General features: G+C 33.7%; 1 protein-coding gene across 6 annotated transcripts in view; it reads left to right on the forward strand.

Moving 5' to 3' along the window:
* The window catches only part of HECTD2 (HECT domain E3 ubiquitin protein ligase 2), a 73,488-nt gene that overhangs the window by 33,585 nt on the left and 26,331 nt on the right, over positions 1 to 13,572 (forward strand). For all 6 annotated transcript variants that reach the window (XR_014309263.1, XR_014309264.1, XM_082721940.1 and 3 more), the window contains exons 3-8: positions 3,253 to 3,391; positions 4,228 to 4,330; positions 4,811 to 4,900; positions 6,708 to 6,772; positions 11,044 to 11,089; positions 12,787 to 12,896. Coding sequence is in view for 4 of the 6 variants with exons in the window: in XM_082721940.1 (XP_082578066.1) it covers positions 3,253 to 3,391; positions 4,228 to 4,330; positions 4,811 to 4,900; positions 6,708 to 6,772; positions 11,044 to 11,089; positions 12,787 to 12,896 (553 nt within the window). In the remaining 2 variants the exon portion in view is untranslated. The remainder of the gene's footprint in view (positions 1 to 3,252; positions 3,392 to 4,227; positions 4,331 to 4,810; positions 4,901 to 6,707; positions 6,773 to 11,043; positions 11,090 to 12,786; positions 12,897 to 13,572) is intronic.

Consider the following 13,572-nt stretch of genomic DNA (forward strand, 5'->3'; position numbering starts at 1 on the left):
CCTGTAGTTTGGCTTTCATTCACTAATGTAAGCAAAGGATCTGCCTTTCTTTCTGACTCAAGTTCCATTTACATAGTATGTTAACATTCTGTGTTACTTTTCAGTCCCAAGTTACCTTGTGATCTAAAAATAAATCCTTTCTGGGCCTCTGGTTCTAATCTCACCCTATAATCCTCTTGGCCTTAGCATTACTATTTCTCTTACATAAGATCTTCCCACTCTCAGGCTTTGCCAAAATCCAGTTCTCCTACTAACTAAAATTCACTCTTCTTCCACCTCAGCATGGTATTAATAAAAATGAGTGGGTATAAAAATGTGTATATATGCTCTGTGAGTGAATAAGTTAATTTATATTTGAATGAGTCTGTGTGTATCTAATAGTGGGTGTTTATAGCCAGGTTGGGAAAGGTGTGTGGGAAGGGATAGGAAAGGGTAAGCCTGGTGAAGAGGAAGAGAGACTGTAGAGGAGCCTCAAGACAATAGTAACAGGACTACTGTTGGAGAGAGGAGACTATCTTCTGTTTCTTTGCTGCTGAGATGCCCATTTCTTTAAAGATTTCCAAACATAATAAGAAACCATATGTAGAGACATCTAATTTTACTTGCTAATGAATGGAACCTCTGTCCAATAGGTAACTAAAGTAAAAATGACTAGAAAGGGGATATTCCCATCTTTAATTAAAGGGTGTAAAAATCCGTTATAGCAGTGAATTAAAGAAATTTAATGTTTTATACTTTCAGCACCATTGTTCTCTCCTAATACTAAACAGTGTTTCTCAGTGTGACCCTCAGACTGGCAACATCAACATCATCTGGTAACATGTTAGATATACAGATTTTTGGGCCCCACCACAGACCTACTGAATCACAAACTTTGGGGATAGGCCTAGTAATCTGTGTTTTAACAAGCTCTACAGGTGCTTCTGATATACAGTAAAGTTCAAAAATCATTGCTGTTAATTATAAGAAATTGGCATCTCTGTAGGATCTTCTAATATGAAAGATAATTTACTGTAAAATATACCCTAACACTAATGAAATTTATCTTAGTTTATTGAAGTTAGTGATAGATCCAAGGATAGATACTTGATGGGGAGAGTGGATAAGGAAGGAAAGACCTTATAGCTATGTTCCTACTTTGATGATTGATATAGTTATGTTTGCTTAGTTGAAAATGTATCCTGATTACATAAGAGTAGAATTAAATTCTATGTATGTACATTTGACATTGTAGAATTTAGAATATATAAAATATTCACCTATTCTATTGGTTTGGAAGTATTAATAATTGAGAAAATACAATGGCCAAATAAAATGCCTAGTGGATAGGCTCAACAGCAGAATGAGGAGACAGAAATAAATGAGCTGAAATATGGAGCACCTGGGTGGCTCAGTTGTTACGCGGCTGCCTTCGGCTCTGTTCATGATCCCAGGGTCCTGGGAGGGAGCCCCACATTGGGTTCCCTGCTCAGCAGGAAGCCTGCTACTCCCTCTCGCACTCCCCCTGCTTGTGTTCCCTCTCTCGATGTGTCTCTCTCTGTCAAATAAATTAATAAAATCTTCGAATTTTTTTTTTTAATGAGCTGGAATGTAGTACAATAGAAATTACACAGTTTGAGCAATAGACAGAAAATAGACTCAAAAGAAAACTTGAATTATCTCAGAGACCCGTGGGACGGTAACAAAAGAGGTTACCTTGTCATTGTGTCTTGGAAAGACAGGAGAAAGAGGGTAGGCTGAAAAAATACTCAAAAATGACTGAAAGCTTCCTGTATTTAGCAAGAGACATAAACCTACAGGTTCAAGAAACTGAGCAAACCACATACAGGATAAACCCAGAGAAATATGTCAAGACATATGATAATTAAACCTCTGAAAACCAGCCAGAGAAATACAATACCTTACCTTATAGAATAAGATAATCATAAACCGAGAACAGTGAAGAGATACAAAAGGTACAACTTCTATACTTCACTCCAACTGATAAAATGATAACACCAGTAGACTATGATAAGTTATGTGTATATAATATATTTTGAGCAACTTTTCAGAAGCACCACAGATGAATCAAAATGGAATTCTAAAAATGTTCAAGTAACTCACAAGAAGATAGGAAAAATTAAAAAATAGAAAACAAAAAATAAAATGACAATCTTAAGCCCTAATGGATCGATCAATAATTACATTAAATGTAAATGGTCTGAAATATATCAATTAAAAAAGATTGGCAGGGTAGATTAAAAATATGACCTAACTATATACTATCTACAAGAAACTCAAATGTAACAGTATAGGTAGATTGAAAGTAAAACAATGGGAAAAGATATATAGTAGTGGCTATTATTAATATCAGATAAAGTAGACTTAAAGAAATTACTGGAGAGAGAAACAGGGACATTATATAGTGAAAAAATTGGAGTTGCAAGGGAATGATTAGAAATATCTTTTTAAATTTTAGAAATAAAACGGAAGGAGCACAAAAGCAAACGTACATACTGAATAATGACTCAAAAGAACTAGAAGATGAAAAGAAGGAGATGTTTAACATTTTAAAAGAAATGAAAAAAGAGCTAAAAAATTGAGAGAAATTGAAATTGAAATAGGCAGGGTCTAACATCTGGGTAACTGGAGCAAGGAAGGACTTGGTAAGAGTCTATTCCTCAACTGGTTAATGGTTTCAGAGTTCTTTATCTTATAATAACTCATTAAGCCATATATTCCTTTTATAAGATTTTTCTGTATTTGTTTTGTTTTGTAGTTAAAAGATTATGAAATGCAACAAAAAGGCAAACAGTGAACTGGCAAATATTTGCAAAAAAGGAAAAAATAGAAAAATTTCATGAAAATTGATTTTTAAAAACTAAAACTATAATAAATTACAGAGGATGTAAATAAACGGTTTGCATATATTCAGAAAGGTAATAAACACTAAAAACTTTGAGTCTCTCTGAAATACTTCCTGGAAGACAACTGTCAGGAAAGAAAGAAAAGAAAGAAACTTTATATTACATCTGTGGATAACATAATTTAAGATACAGCCCAATATATGTTGTGGGTGAAGTTGGGGTTAGAAGGGGCTGGTGGCAATAGAGCCTTCAGTACGTACCATTTACTGTGGTAGGTTTTCTGTTGTATGATCTCAAGGTGAATGTAATGCAAAATAACTCCCTTGTTTTCTCTTCATGTTGAGTAAGGCTGACATTTTAAAATTTTTACTATTAATTATATTGAATGCTTTTTTATACTTCACAGTGAGAGACCTACCACCGATTTGCCTTGATGTTAGACAAAAACAGCGTGTTTCTATAGATTCATTACCATCTGAAATGAAGGCCCCAGTTCTTCCAGAATCTGTCCTTCCTAACCAGCCCAAAACTATGAAAGACTTCCAGTAAGTTTCAGCTCGTTATGGGAAGACATACAGTTATCTGCATGCCAGTACTCTATAATATTTTTGTGTGAGAAATTGATTGAACTTGTGGCTCTTTATAAGGCATTGGTCAAGAGTGAAGACCTAAGACTAGATGTCTCAAGTTCAAGGTGAAAACAAATGTATAAATAACAGGTAAGGGGTGGATAATGTTGCAGCAAAAGAAACACTAAATAAGAGAATATGAATTAAAACAGACAAAAGGAGATAAAGATGGTGATAAAATAATAAAATGTTTCCTTTTTTAAAAATATGATTTCCTCTACTATGTGACACATAAATCATTAAAGATATGTTACTACTGAAAATGAATACTTGAAGGACTAAGTGTTAATGAGAAAGTAGAGACAGGGAATGTAAAAATCTCTCAAATTTGGCTAGTAAGGGGAAAGAAAGTGTTAATTGTAAGGAGCATGTCAAGAATGACTTTTTTAGGGATCAAGTCCCACATCCGGCTCCTTGCTCCGCAGGGAGCCTGCTTCTCCCTCTGACTCTGCCTTCCACTCTGTCTGCCTGTGCTCGCTCTAGCTCGCTCTCTCTCTGACAAATAAATAAAATCTTAAAAAAAAAAAAAGAATGACTTTTTTAAAAAGCAGGCAAATGGAAAGCTGAATTAGTATCGTGATCCATTTAAGAATTATAGGTTCATAAACTATATTTATATTAACTGGAACATATTGTATTCAGCTTCAGTATTTCAAATTACATGTTTGGTGACATTTATTTTTAAAGAAGTAATGCTATTTTATCTGAATAATATTTCTACTTGCTACAATTAACATTTGTTTTCATTTTAGGGAAGATATAGAAAAAGCTAAGTCATCGGGAGATTGGAAAGCAGTACATGATTTTTATCTAGCAACATTTGATTCTTTCCCAGAACTAAATGCTGCATTTAAGGTAATAACACATAAAACACATTTTTCACTATTAGTTTTAAATTTTCCTAAAAGAATACAATAACTTAGCTTTTTTTCTACATGTTATTGACTTAAGCAGCTGTTTAAACATGTATATATTAATTTCAGAAAGTATACATATCACAAATAAGTGTTACTTAAGTAACACTTAAAGTGTTTGCATTTGAAGATTGTTTGCATTTGTACTAATGATGATATTTGACTCCTTTCTTTCAGTTTTAAAAATAAAGTGATTATTCTGGCTAGTTGAACATGATAATAAAAATAAATAAATACAAAAAACAAAGTGATTAAAATAATTCTTATACATTCATTTTTATTTCTACCAACTTTGCCCAAAAGTTCTTTTTCATTACCCTACTAAAAATATTAGAAATTATGAAAGAATAGTTATGGTTCAGAATTACTAAGAACAGTCTTTTAATGTTATATACACTTAAATCATTAACTGAATTTGCAGAAAGATGCCACCGCCTCCTTTAATACCATTGAAGATTCTGGGATTAATGCTAAATTTGTGAATGCTGTATATGATGCCTTACTTAATACTGTAAGTATTAATAATGAACAGATGGAAACAGTGTAATTCTTTGTTTCTTTTGTATTTCAAAAGCAGCCACACAAATATTGTAATAATCAGCTTATAATTACATAATTGTATAGTAAATTTAATTGGAATTCTCAGAAAGTTAGATATTTTTATTTTTTTAATTAAATGAGAATTAAGCATAAAATACTTTTTTGTCCAGTCCTTTAGAATGGCTCACTGAAATAAAATCATGCTTCACTTAGGCAGCAAAGGGAGAGAAATTATTTGATTGTTTTGGCATTGTGCTGAATCTATAGTGGTTCTCAAATTTTTACTATGTATCAGAATCATAGGAAGGGCTTCTTAGAATACAGAGTTTCAGATTCAGTAGGTCTGGGGTAGAGCCCAAGCATTTGTGTTTCTAAGAAGTGTCCAGGGACCACATTTTGAGAACCACTAGTGCTATAGATGAATTTGTGAGGAGTTGACTTTTTTTTTTTTTAATTCATAAGCATGGTATATCCCTCCAATTACTTAGATCTTCTTTAGTTTTTCTTGGTGATACTTAGTAGTTTTCTGGATAAATGTCTTATACATATCTTGTTACATTTCGTACTAGTACTTGATTTTTTGATGCTATTGTGGTTTTCATTTTCTAATTACTAGTATATAGAAATACTCTCATATATTTATCTTTATTTACCCTGCCAAATTCACCCATTAATTCTAATAGTGCATCAATAGATTTATTTGGATTTTCTATATAGACAGTCCTGTCGTTTGTGAAAAATGAGACTTTTCACCTCTTCAGTCCTTTTATCTTGCATATATGGATGGATAGATGTAAGTATTTGCCTTATTGCTCAGGCTAGGACCTCTTGTAAAATTCTAAATAAAAGGAGAAATAGCAAATATCTTTGTCTTTTTCCTAATCTCGGTACTTTACTCTTAAATACATGAAAAGGTACCTAATAATTTTCATGAGAGAAATGTAAATAACATTACACATCTGTTCAAAAGGAGTAAAAAGTTTTTAAGTACTGAATTGGCAATATTGTGGAGCAACTGGAACTTTCATACCCTAATGAGGTAAGTATAAACTAGTACAACTGCTTTGGAAAATTGCTGGCATTATTTACTAATACTAAGCATATACATACACTGTGACCCAAAATGTTCCACTCCTAGGACATTTGTCTGACCTCTTTTGACTTGGAATGATGTCAGTGTTTTATAGACACTAAAAAATTAAATCTACAACATAAGGGGAAAACTCCCTAAAATGGAAATAAGATTTTTTTTAAGTAATTGAATTGTTAAACTGTATAGGAATGTTACTTTATATCCTTTCCAAATCCAGTAATGAATTTCATTGTACTTAATGTACTTAATTTCATTGTACTTAATAATGAATTAGGGATCTACCTGCGAATTATAACTTATTAAAGTAGTAATAAGTATATTTAATATATGCAGTCATTTTATATTGTTAAACATGCTACTCTCTGACTCGTGTTCATGATTTTATCCTGCCAATCCAGGGAAAGGAAATTTTTTTCAGTTATATAAAACTGATGGTGGTCATCAAAGGGCCACCATATACGTTTGTGTGGTTTGTATGCACGGCACATTCCGGGGGCATTCTAATTGTAATCTTTGTCATTGGTGCTCTAGCCCTCTCAGATGTGAAAATGATACCACCATAAGTGGCAGTCCTCAGTCAGCAAGTCTGATTTCTCTATTGAAACACATCTATAAATATAATTAACATATAAAAGTGACCTAAGCACCTAATCCTAATTATTTTATGGTTTTCTTTTCCCTATAGCCTCAAGACATTCAGAAGACAGTATTGAAGGGAATCATTAACAGCCTACTACAAGAATGGAAAGGGTAATTTTAACTAATATTTAGCTAATCAATATAGATATTAATTTCCACATCCCATACATCTTTAATATATATGCGTGCATTTTACTCTCAGAAAAGATCTTAGTTGTTTTAAAAACAGAGATCTGAAATTATAAAATATTCATGGCAAAAAAAAAAAGCACTTATGACAAAGCTTTTTAATGAGATTTCTGACTTCTCAGGAGGGTCTATATGTAGGCCTCACAGGATCTGTGAATCCTTTAAAATTATATATAAGTTGTTATGTACAGATATATGTATGTTATAAAAATGGGATGGGTAGTTACATTAGTAACCTAGAATTAAAGCTATGGACATTAAATTTAGCTTTGGATTTCTTGGTAGCTAGAGCAAAATCTTTCTTCTTTCTAATATAAGGAAATGTAAGTTTGGCTATTGAAATATTTTTTTCCTGGAACTAAATCTTGAATCATTATATAAGGAATGATGGCAATGTAACTGATAATATTAGAATATCCCTGGATATGCAGAATACACAACAATATACTTTGAAAAGTCCATATTATCTAAATTGGTATTATTTAAGTAGCATATAACTTAAATAATAGCTTCTACTAAAGACAAAGGAATAACATTAAATTATAATTCAAGTGTTTATATTAAGCCCCATTTAAAAATAATATCAAAATTATTAAGTGTTAGGGGATACCTGGGTGGCTCTGGCAGTTGAGCATCTGACTCTGGTTTCGGCACAGGTCATGGGATCCAGCCCCACATTGGGCTCCATACCAGTGAGGATCTGCTTGAGATTCTCTCCCTCTGCCCACCTCCCATTCATGCGTACACTCTCTCAAATAAATAAATAAATCTTTTGAAAAATTATTAAATGTTAAACATACCCCATATTTTTAAATAACATTGCTCTGATTTTTAAAGAAATTCATGGTTATTACAGAAAACCTAGAAAAGTCACCACTAGTATTATAAAAAAAGTAAACATGTTAACGTTTTGTCATCTTTATTTTTCTGATCATCTTTTTGAAACAACTGAAATCATACTGTATAGTTTGATATGATTTTTTTTTTTAGATTTTATTTATTTATTTGACAGAGAGAGAGATCACAAATAGGCAGAGATACAGACAGAGAGAGAGATGAGGAGAAGCAGGCTCCCTGCTGAGCAGAGAGCCCCATGCGGGACTCCATCCCAGGCCCCTGGGATCATGACCTGAGCCGAAGGTAGAGGCTTAACCCACTGAGCCACCCAGGCGCCCCTGATATGATTTTTAACAGTATTTTTCCTAATTTGTCATTACAGTAATAAATTCGCATTTTCCTTAAATTGTGTGATTTTGGTTGAACCCGTAGTGCTTCCCTGAAAATGAAGAGAGATTTAGAGTGTGGGAGAGCTCCTGAGAGGACGAAGCCCAATGGCCTAACCCCACCTGGGTCTGAGTCCACTCCCATAAGCACACTCTCACCGCTTTTCAACCGTGCTCCTTAGAAGTGTGCCTGAGACAGATTAAATGATAGTTCAGTGTGATTTATCTATCAAAGGAGCATGTGGTCTTTACCCAAAAATCTTGTTTTATTTTCGATTTTTTTATAACAACAACAAGATCTAAAGTTTACTGTTTATTATTAAGGGCTAGGCTCCTTTCTAACAATCTTCTGTGTATTTCTCATTGAATCTTCACTGCAATTTTATGAAATATGTAATATGATTATTTTCATTTCACAATGAAGGAAACAATTTACAGAATAGTTAAAGAAATTGCCCCAATTAACACAGTAAGTGCCTGAGTCAGGATTAGAACCTAAGCAGTCTGTCGAACAGCCTGTGATCTCAACCACAACTTCAATACCCAGAGCTATGTGTTACATTAAAACAGTAGTGCATGGGACAGGAACTTGGAAATTGTTATGGAATTGCTATAAAATGGAAAAAATAGGGCTCGTCTATCACCAGGAATTTTCATATTTATGAATTGCCTTGAGTTTTACAGTATTTTCAAATTGGGGCACCTGGATGGCTCAGATGGTTAGTATCTGCCTTTGGCTCAGATCATAATCTCTGGGTCCTGGGACAGAGCCTCATGTTAGGTTCTCTGCTCAGTAGGGAGCCTTCTTCTCCCTCTCCCTCTGCTTGTTCTCTCTCTCTATGTCCCTATCTCTCTCTCTCATAAATAAAATCTTGAAAATAAATAAATAAAAGTATTTTCAAATATAATTTCTAAAACGTAACGGTAGTCCCATTTAGAAAATGGTCTGACAATTATGTAGAAATTATAGACAGAAATAATTTAGATTTGATTTAAACCTGAACAGTTTAAATCATTATTTGATCAAGATAATTCTTCCACAAAGAAATGTTACTAAATATTTTTATATATGTGTGTGTATACAAATGTCAAATTTTAACACATGTTATCTATTTATATTTCAGACTATGTAACTTTGCATTTTGTAAAGGTCATTTTGTACATTTGGGGCAGTGGTTTATGTTTTCAGATTTATTTTGTAACTATAACAGAAAAATAAGTAATCATTTGGTCATTTTATTTTCTTAAAGGAAGTAAGGAGATACTGGGAGGTGAGCCCTTTTTCCCCCAGCATTTAATTTTGAAAAATTTCAAGCCATAGAAAAGTTAATGAGAACTCCTATACCTTTCACCAAGATTCACCAGTTGTTAATTTTATGCCACATTTGCTTTTTGCTTTTTCTCCCTGTGGGTGTGGGTGTGTGCATAATTATTTCTTTTAGTAAATGGAAGACATCATGACACTTAACCTCGAATTGCTTCAGCATGTATTTCTCAATAATCTATTCCTACATAACCATAACACGGTATCACACCAGACAAATTTAATGTTTTTTCTTATAGTACTCTCTAAAATGCAGTCCACATTTAAATTACCCCAGTTGTCTCAAACGTGTTCTTTGGGGGGCGCCTGGGTGGCTCAGTGGGTTAAAGCCTCTGCCTTTGGCTCAGATCATGATCCCAGGGTCCTGGGATCGAGCCCCGCGTGGGCTCTCTGCTCCACAGGGAGCCTCCTCCCCTCTCTCTCTGCCTGCCTCTCTGCCTACTTGTGATCTCTCTATGTCTGTCAAATAAATAAAATCTTTAAAATAAAAAAGTGTTCTTTAATATCTGGGTTTTGGACACATCAAGGATCATGAATTGAATCTGGTAGTCATATAGGTGAACCACTATTAATTCAAGAAGTTACTTCAGGGTATTTGTGAGAGTCCATTCAATAGATCCTGAGAGGGCAAGAAATACTCATTGGCTTCGGAAATAACAAAAACTCTTGGTCAAATCTGACAATGTAAAGATCCAGATTTATATGGGGAAAAAATTACAAATCAGTTATTTCTCAAAGGTATTCAAATACGAATCTAATTTCAAATTTAGACACATACTAGATGCATTTACCTTGTGATTTGATTTGCAAACATTTCTGTATCATTTCAGAAATAGATACATACAAGCATATTTTCTTTCTTTAGTGCATCAGTATTTTTAAGTGAGAAACAGCTATCCTTTATTAAAACAAAAATGTAAGTACTCTAAAATTGTTGTTTTTTTTTAAAGATTTTATTTATTTATTTGATTAACAGAGATTATAAGTAAACAGGCAGGCAAAGAGAGAGGATGAAGCAGGTTCCCCACTGAGCAGAGAGAGCCCAATGTGGGGCTAGATCCCAGGACCCTGAGATCATGAGCTGAGCCGAAGGCAGAGGCTTTAACCCACTAAGCCATCCAGGCACTCCAAAATTGTTGATTACTTATCAGGCTCTTAACTCCTTCCTGAGTTAGTCATGATATTTACCTCATAAAACATTATAGCCTATTTAATTTACCTTTCTTTTTTAAGATTTTATTTATTTGAGAGAGAGAAATCATGTGAGAGCATGAGTTGGGGGGAGGGGCAGAGAGAGAATCTCAAGCAGACCCCATGCTGATTTCGGAGCCTGACACAGGGCTCCATCTCACAACCTGAGACTGTGACCCGCACTGAAATCAAGAGTCCTGCTTAACCGAGTGAGCCCCCCATGCGCCCCTGCTTAACTCATCTTTTAGGTGTCTTCAGAACCAGCCAAGAGTAAGCACAGAAGAACCTATATTCCCAGCATACTATGAATATGTTACTGTCTAAGTAATCATACATATGAAGTCTCATTTTTGGCTTTTACCAGCTCAGTTCTCACAAAAACATGTATCATTTTTTGTTAGCTGCTATAAGATTAAATACTAATCTGTAATCAATTATGCATATTTCTTTTACAGTCCACGAACGAAAGATGATCTTAGAGCATATTTTATACTTTTACAGGTAAGAAAGCAAGAATTGCAGTTGTCTAATTCAGATCTCCGTCTATGCATGTGTTAAGGGAAATGATATCAAGTACTAAGTATTGTTTTGTGCAACGTTATTGATAGTTTTTAGATTATAGTGTAACCAGAGCATTAAGGTTATAACAAATAAACAATGGGAAGCTAAATTATCTTTTGGATTAAAATTTTAATGTAGTTCTTGCCTTTCTGCTGCAGTATTCAGGATCAAGCAGAATGGAAGCATCTCTGCTTCATCCAGTCGTCCTCTTATAACTAGCTTAAATGGGCTTCAGAACTTTCTTTTATTTCCCAACTAGTAGGTTTCTAACTTCTCTAGGTATTTGAAATAAATGCTTCCATTAGAATTCTAATGGAGAAATAAAGGTGGTTGCTTATGTTTGCTAAGGCAAACGTGATGAACTTTTTCCTCTTGAGAGATATAGATTCGTAGATACAAAAAAATAAGGTCTAGACAAATAATAACCAATTTTTAGTTTGTATTATTTCCTGAGAAAGAAGTATGTTATTACATAGCCAGCATACTGCTTTTGTATTAGTCTTTACAATTTACAAAAGCTGTTTGTGTATATTATTATCTCATTTAAAGGTAAAACATTATGTTAAGTAAGATGAAGTGTTTAGTTAAATATTATGTCCAATAAAAGGAAATACGCACATTAGGAATAAAAAGGGAAGACAGGAAAAAAGTAAAAGTGGGAAAAACGCAAGTAGACACACGAGGTAGTGGAAAGATACAAGAACGGAAAGTAGAGAAGTAGGAAAGACAAAAGCAAAACGAGAAGAAAGGGAGGAAGTGTATGTAGATAGTAAAAGCTAGAGAAATGACAAGTGAAGTTCAGATTTTTTGAGTGAGTCTGTGTGTCTGCCAAAAGCTCTGCCCTTGACACTGTCTCAGGAGCACCATCAGGTGAGGCTGTCTGCGAGAGGCACTCTCTGGGTTTGAATTTGCCCTTGCCAGTAAGTCAGTTTCAAAGAATACATGGTGCTCTCTTAGCTGCCACAATTTCAGTTTATTTTTCAGTAATACTCATTTTTTCTGTGAAGCTCTGAAATGCACATAGTGATAAGAGTTTAGGTTGTAGAGATGTAACTAGAGGCTTTAAGCACTCCTTCAGTATCCCTTTGACATTTGAAAGTTGTCAGGCGCAGTGTTGTGGCTCTCTCCTTGTTCTTTGTGAGATGTGCCACTAATTCATTTCACAGTGGCAGAGGTTTCACAACCACTTCTTAATTACTTTTTCTAGCATTCTTTTTTTCTTTAATCAAGGAAGAATAGGTTTTTTTGTTTAATTGGATAATAGTGATTACCATGGAGCTAGGAGCCTTACATACATTTTCTTTTTTACTACTTCAGTAAGATAGATACTATCATTCTTATTTTAGAGATGGGGAAATTGAGACTCAAAGTTTAAGGAACATGCCTAAGTGGTAGAATCAGCCCTCAGGCCCAGATCTGTCTAAAAGCCCATGCTTTTTCTGCTATACCACAGCCAAAAATCAAAGTTTCTGTTAATTAAACAATTAAACAAATAGACTATTGTTTTACAGGTTTTCACCCAGTATTTAATAATCTCAAATTTAGTTTCCTAATTTACCACTTAGCTCATTAAGCTTAGTGTCTTTCCTTTCATGTTAACAAAATTTTAACACAATTATCTTTAATATCTTTTTCAGAATCCTCAATTTAATAATACATCTACGTATGTCATCTATGCTCACTTGCTACGACAGATAGCTACCTTAGTGGAAGCTGATCATCATTTCCTAGTTCACTGGTTTAAAAAGTAAATCATTCTATCATATTAATAAGAACTCGTATAATCGTACAGTTTCAAGTTTGATATTAGTGATTTTATAATAAACTATATTTAAATGTTTTCAGGTCTCTAGAAATGATCTTCTAATTAACAGTACTTCAAAGCCAATTATAAATATATCCTTTAGTACCACTGAGAGAATAATTAAAAATCTATGTTTAAAGCAAGTAACCATTTTGCTGGTGCAAACTGTTGTTGAGGTTTCTATCCACTGCTTTCTCTTATTACACAGCACCTGCCTGTCAGTGATTTTCTTATATGTGAAAGTGGTAACTGGATTTTCTCAGATACTGTTTCAATTTGTGTCTTTTTATATCCCATTTTTGTCAGTCAGTCTCACCATTACTTACATAGTGCCTTTTCCTTACCTAATAATGTCATCATAAACTATAGCTTAGCCATCAGTATCAATTTATAAAACAATACAGTCTGGTTTTTTCATAGAGCTGTACTCACATAAACAATGACTTTTCTCCATAACTGAGAAAATGTTAGAGGCAAAATATTTTCAGAATTAATTTTAAATACAGTCAGTTCTCATTATTCATGATATTTATGTTCTATAAAGTTACTGCTAACACTGAATTAACACATACTGAATCATTGATCCTTTAGGACATAACAGGGTTAGGCTCCTATGAGC

The sequence above is a fragment of the Mustela nivalis genome (genome assembly GCF_964662115.1).
Source record: "Mustela nivalis genome assembly, chromosome: 2".
Taxonomy (NCBI): domain Eukaryota; kingdom Metazoa; phylum Chordata; class Mammalia; order Carnivora; family Mustelidae; genus Mustela; species Mustela nivalis.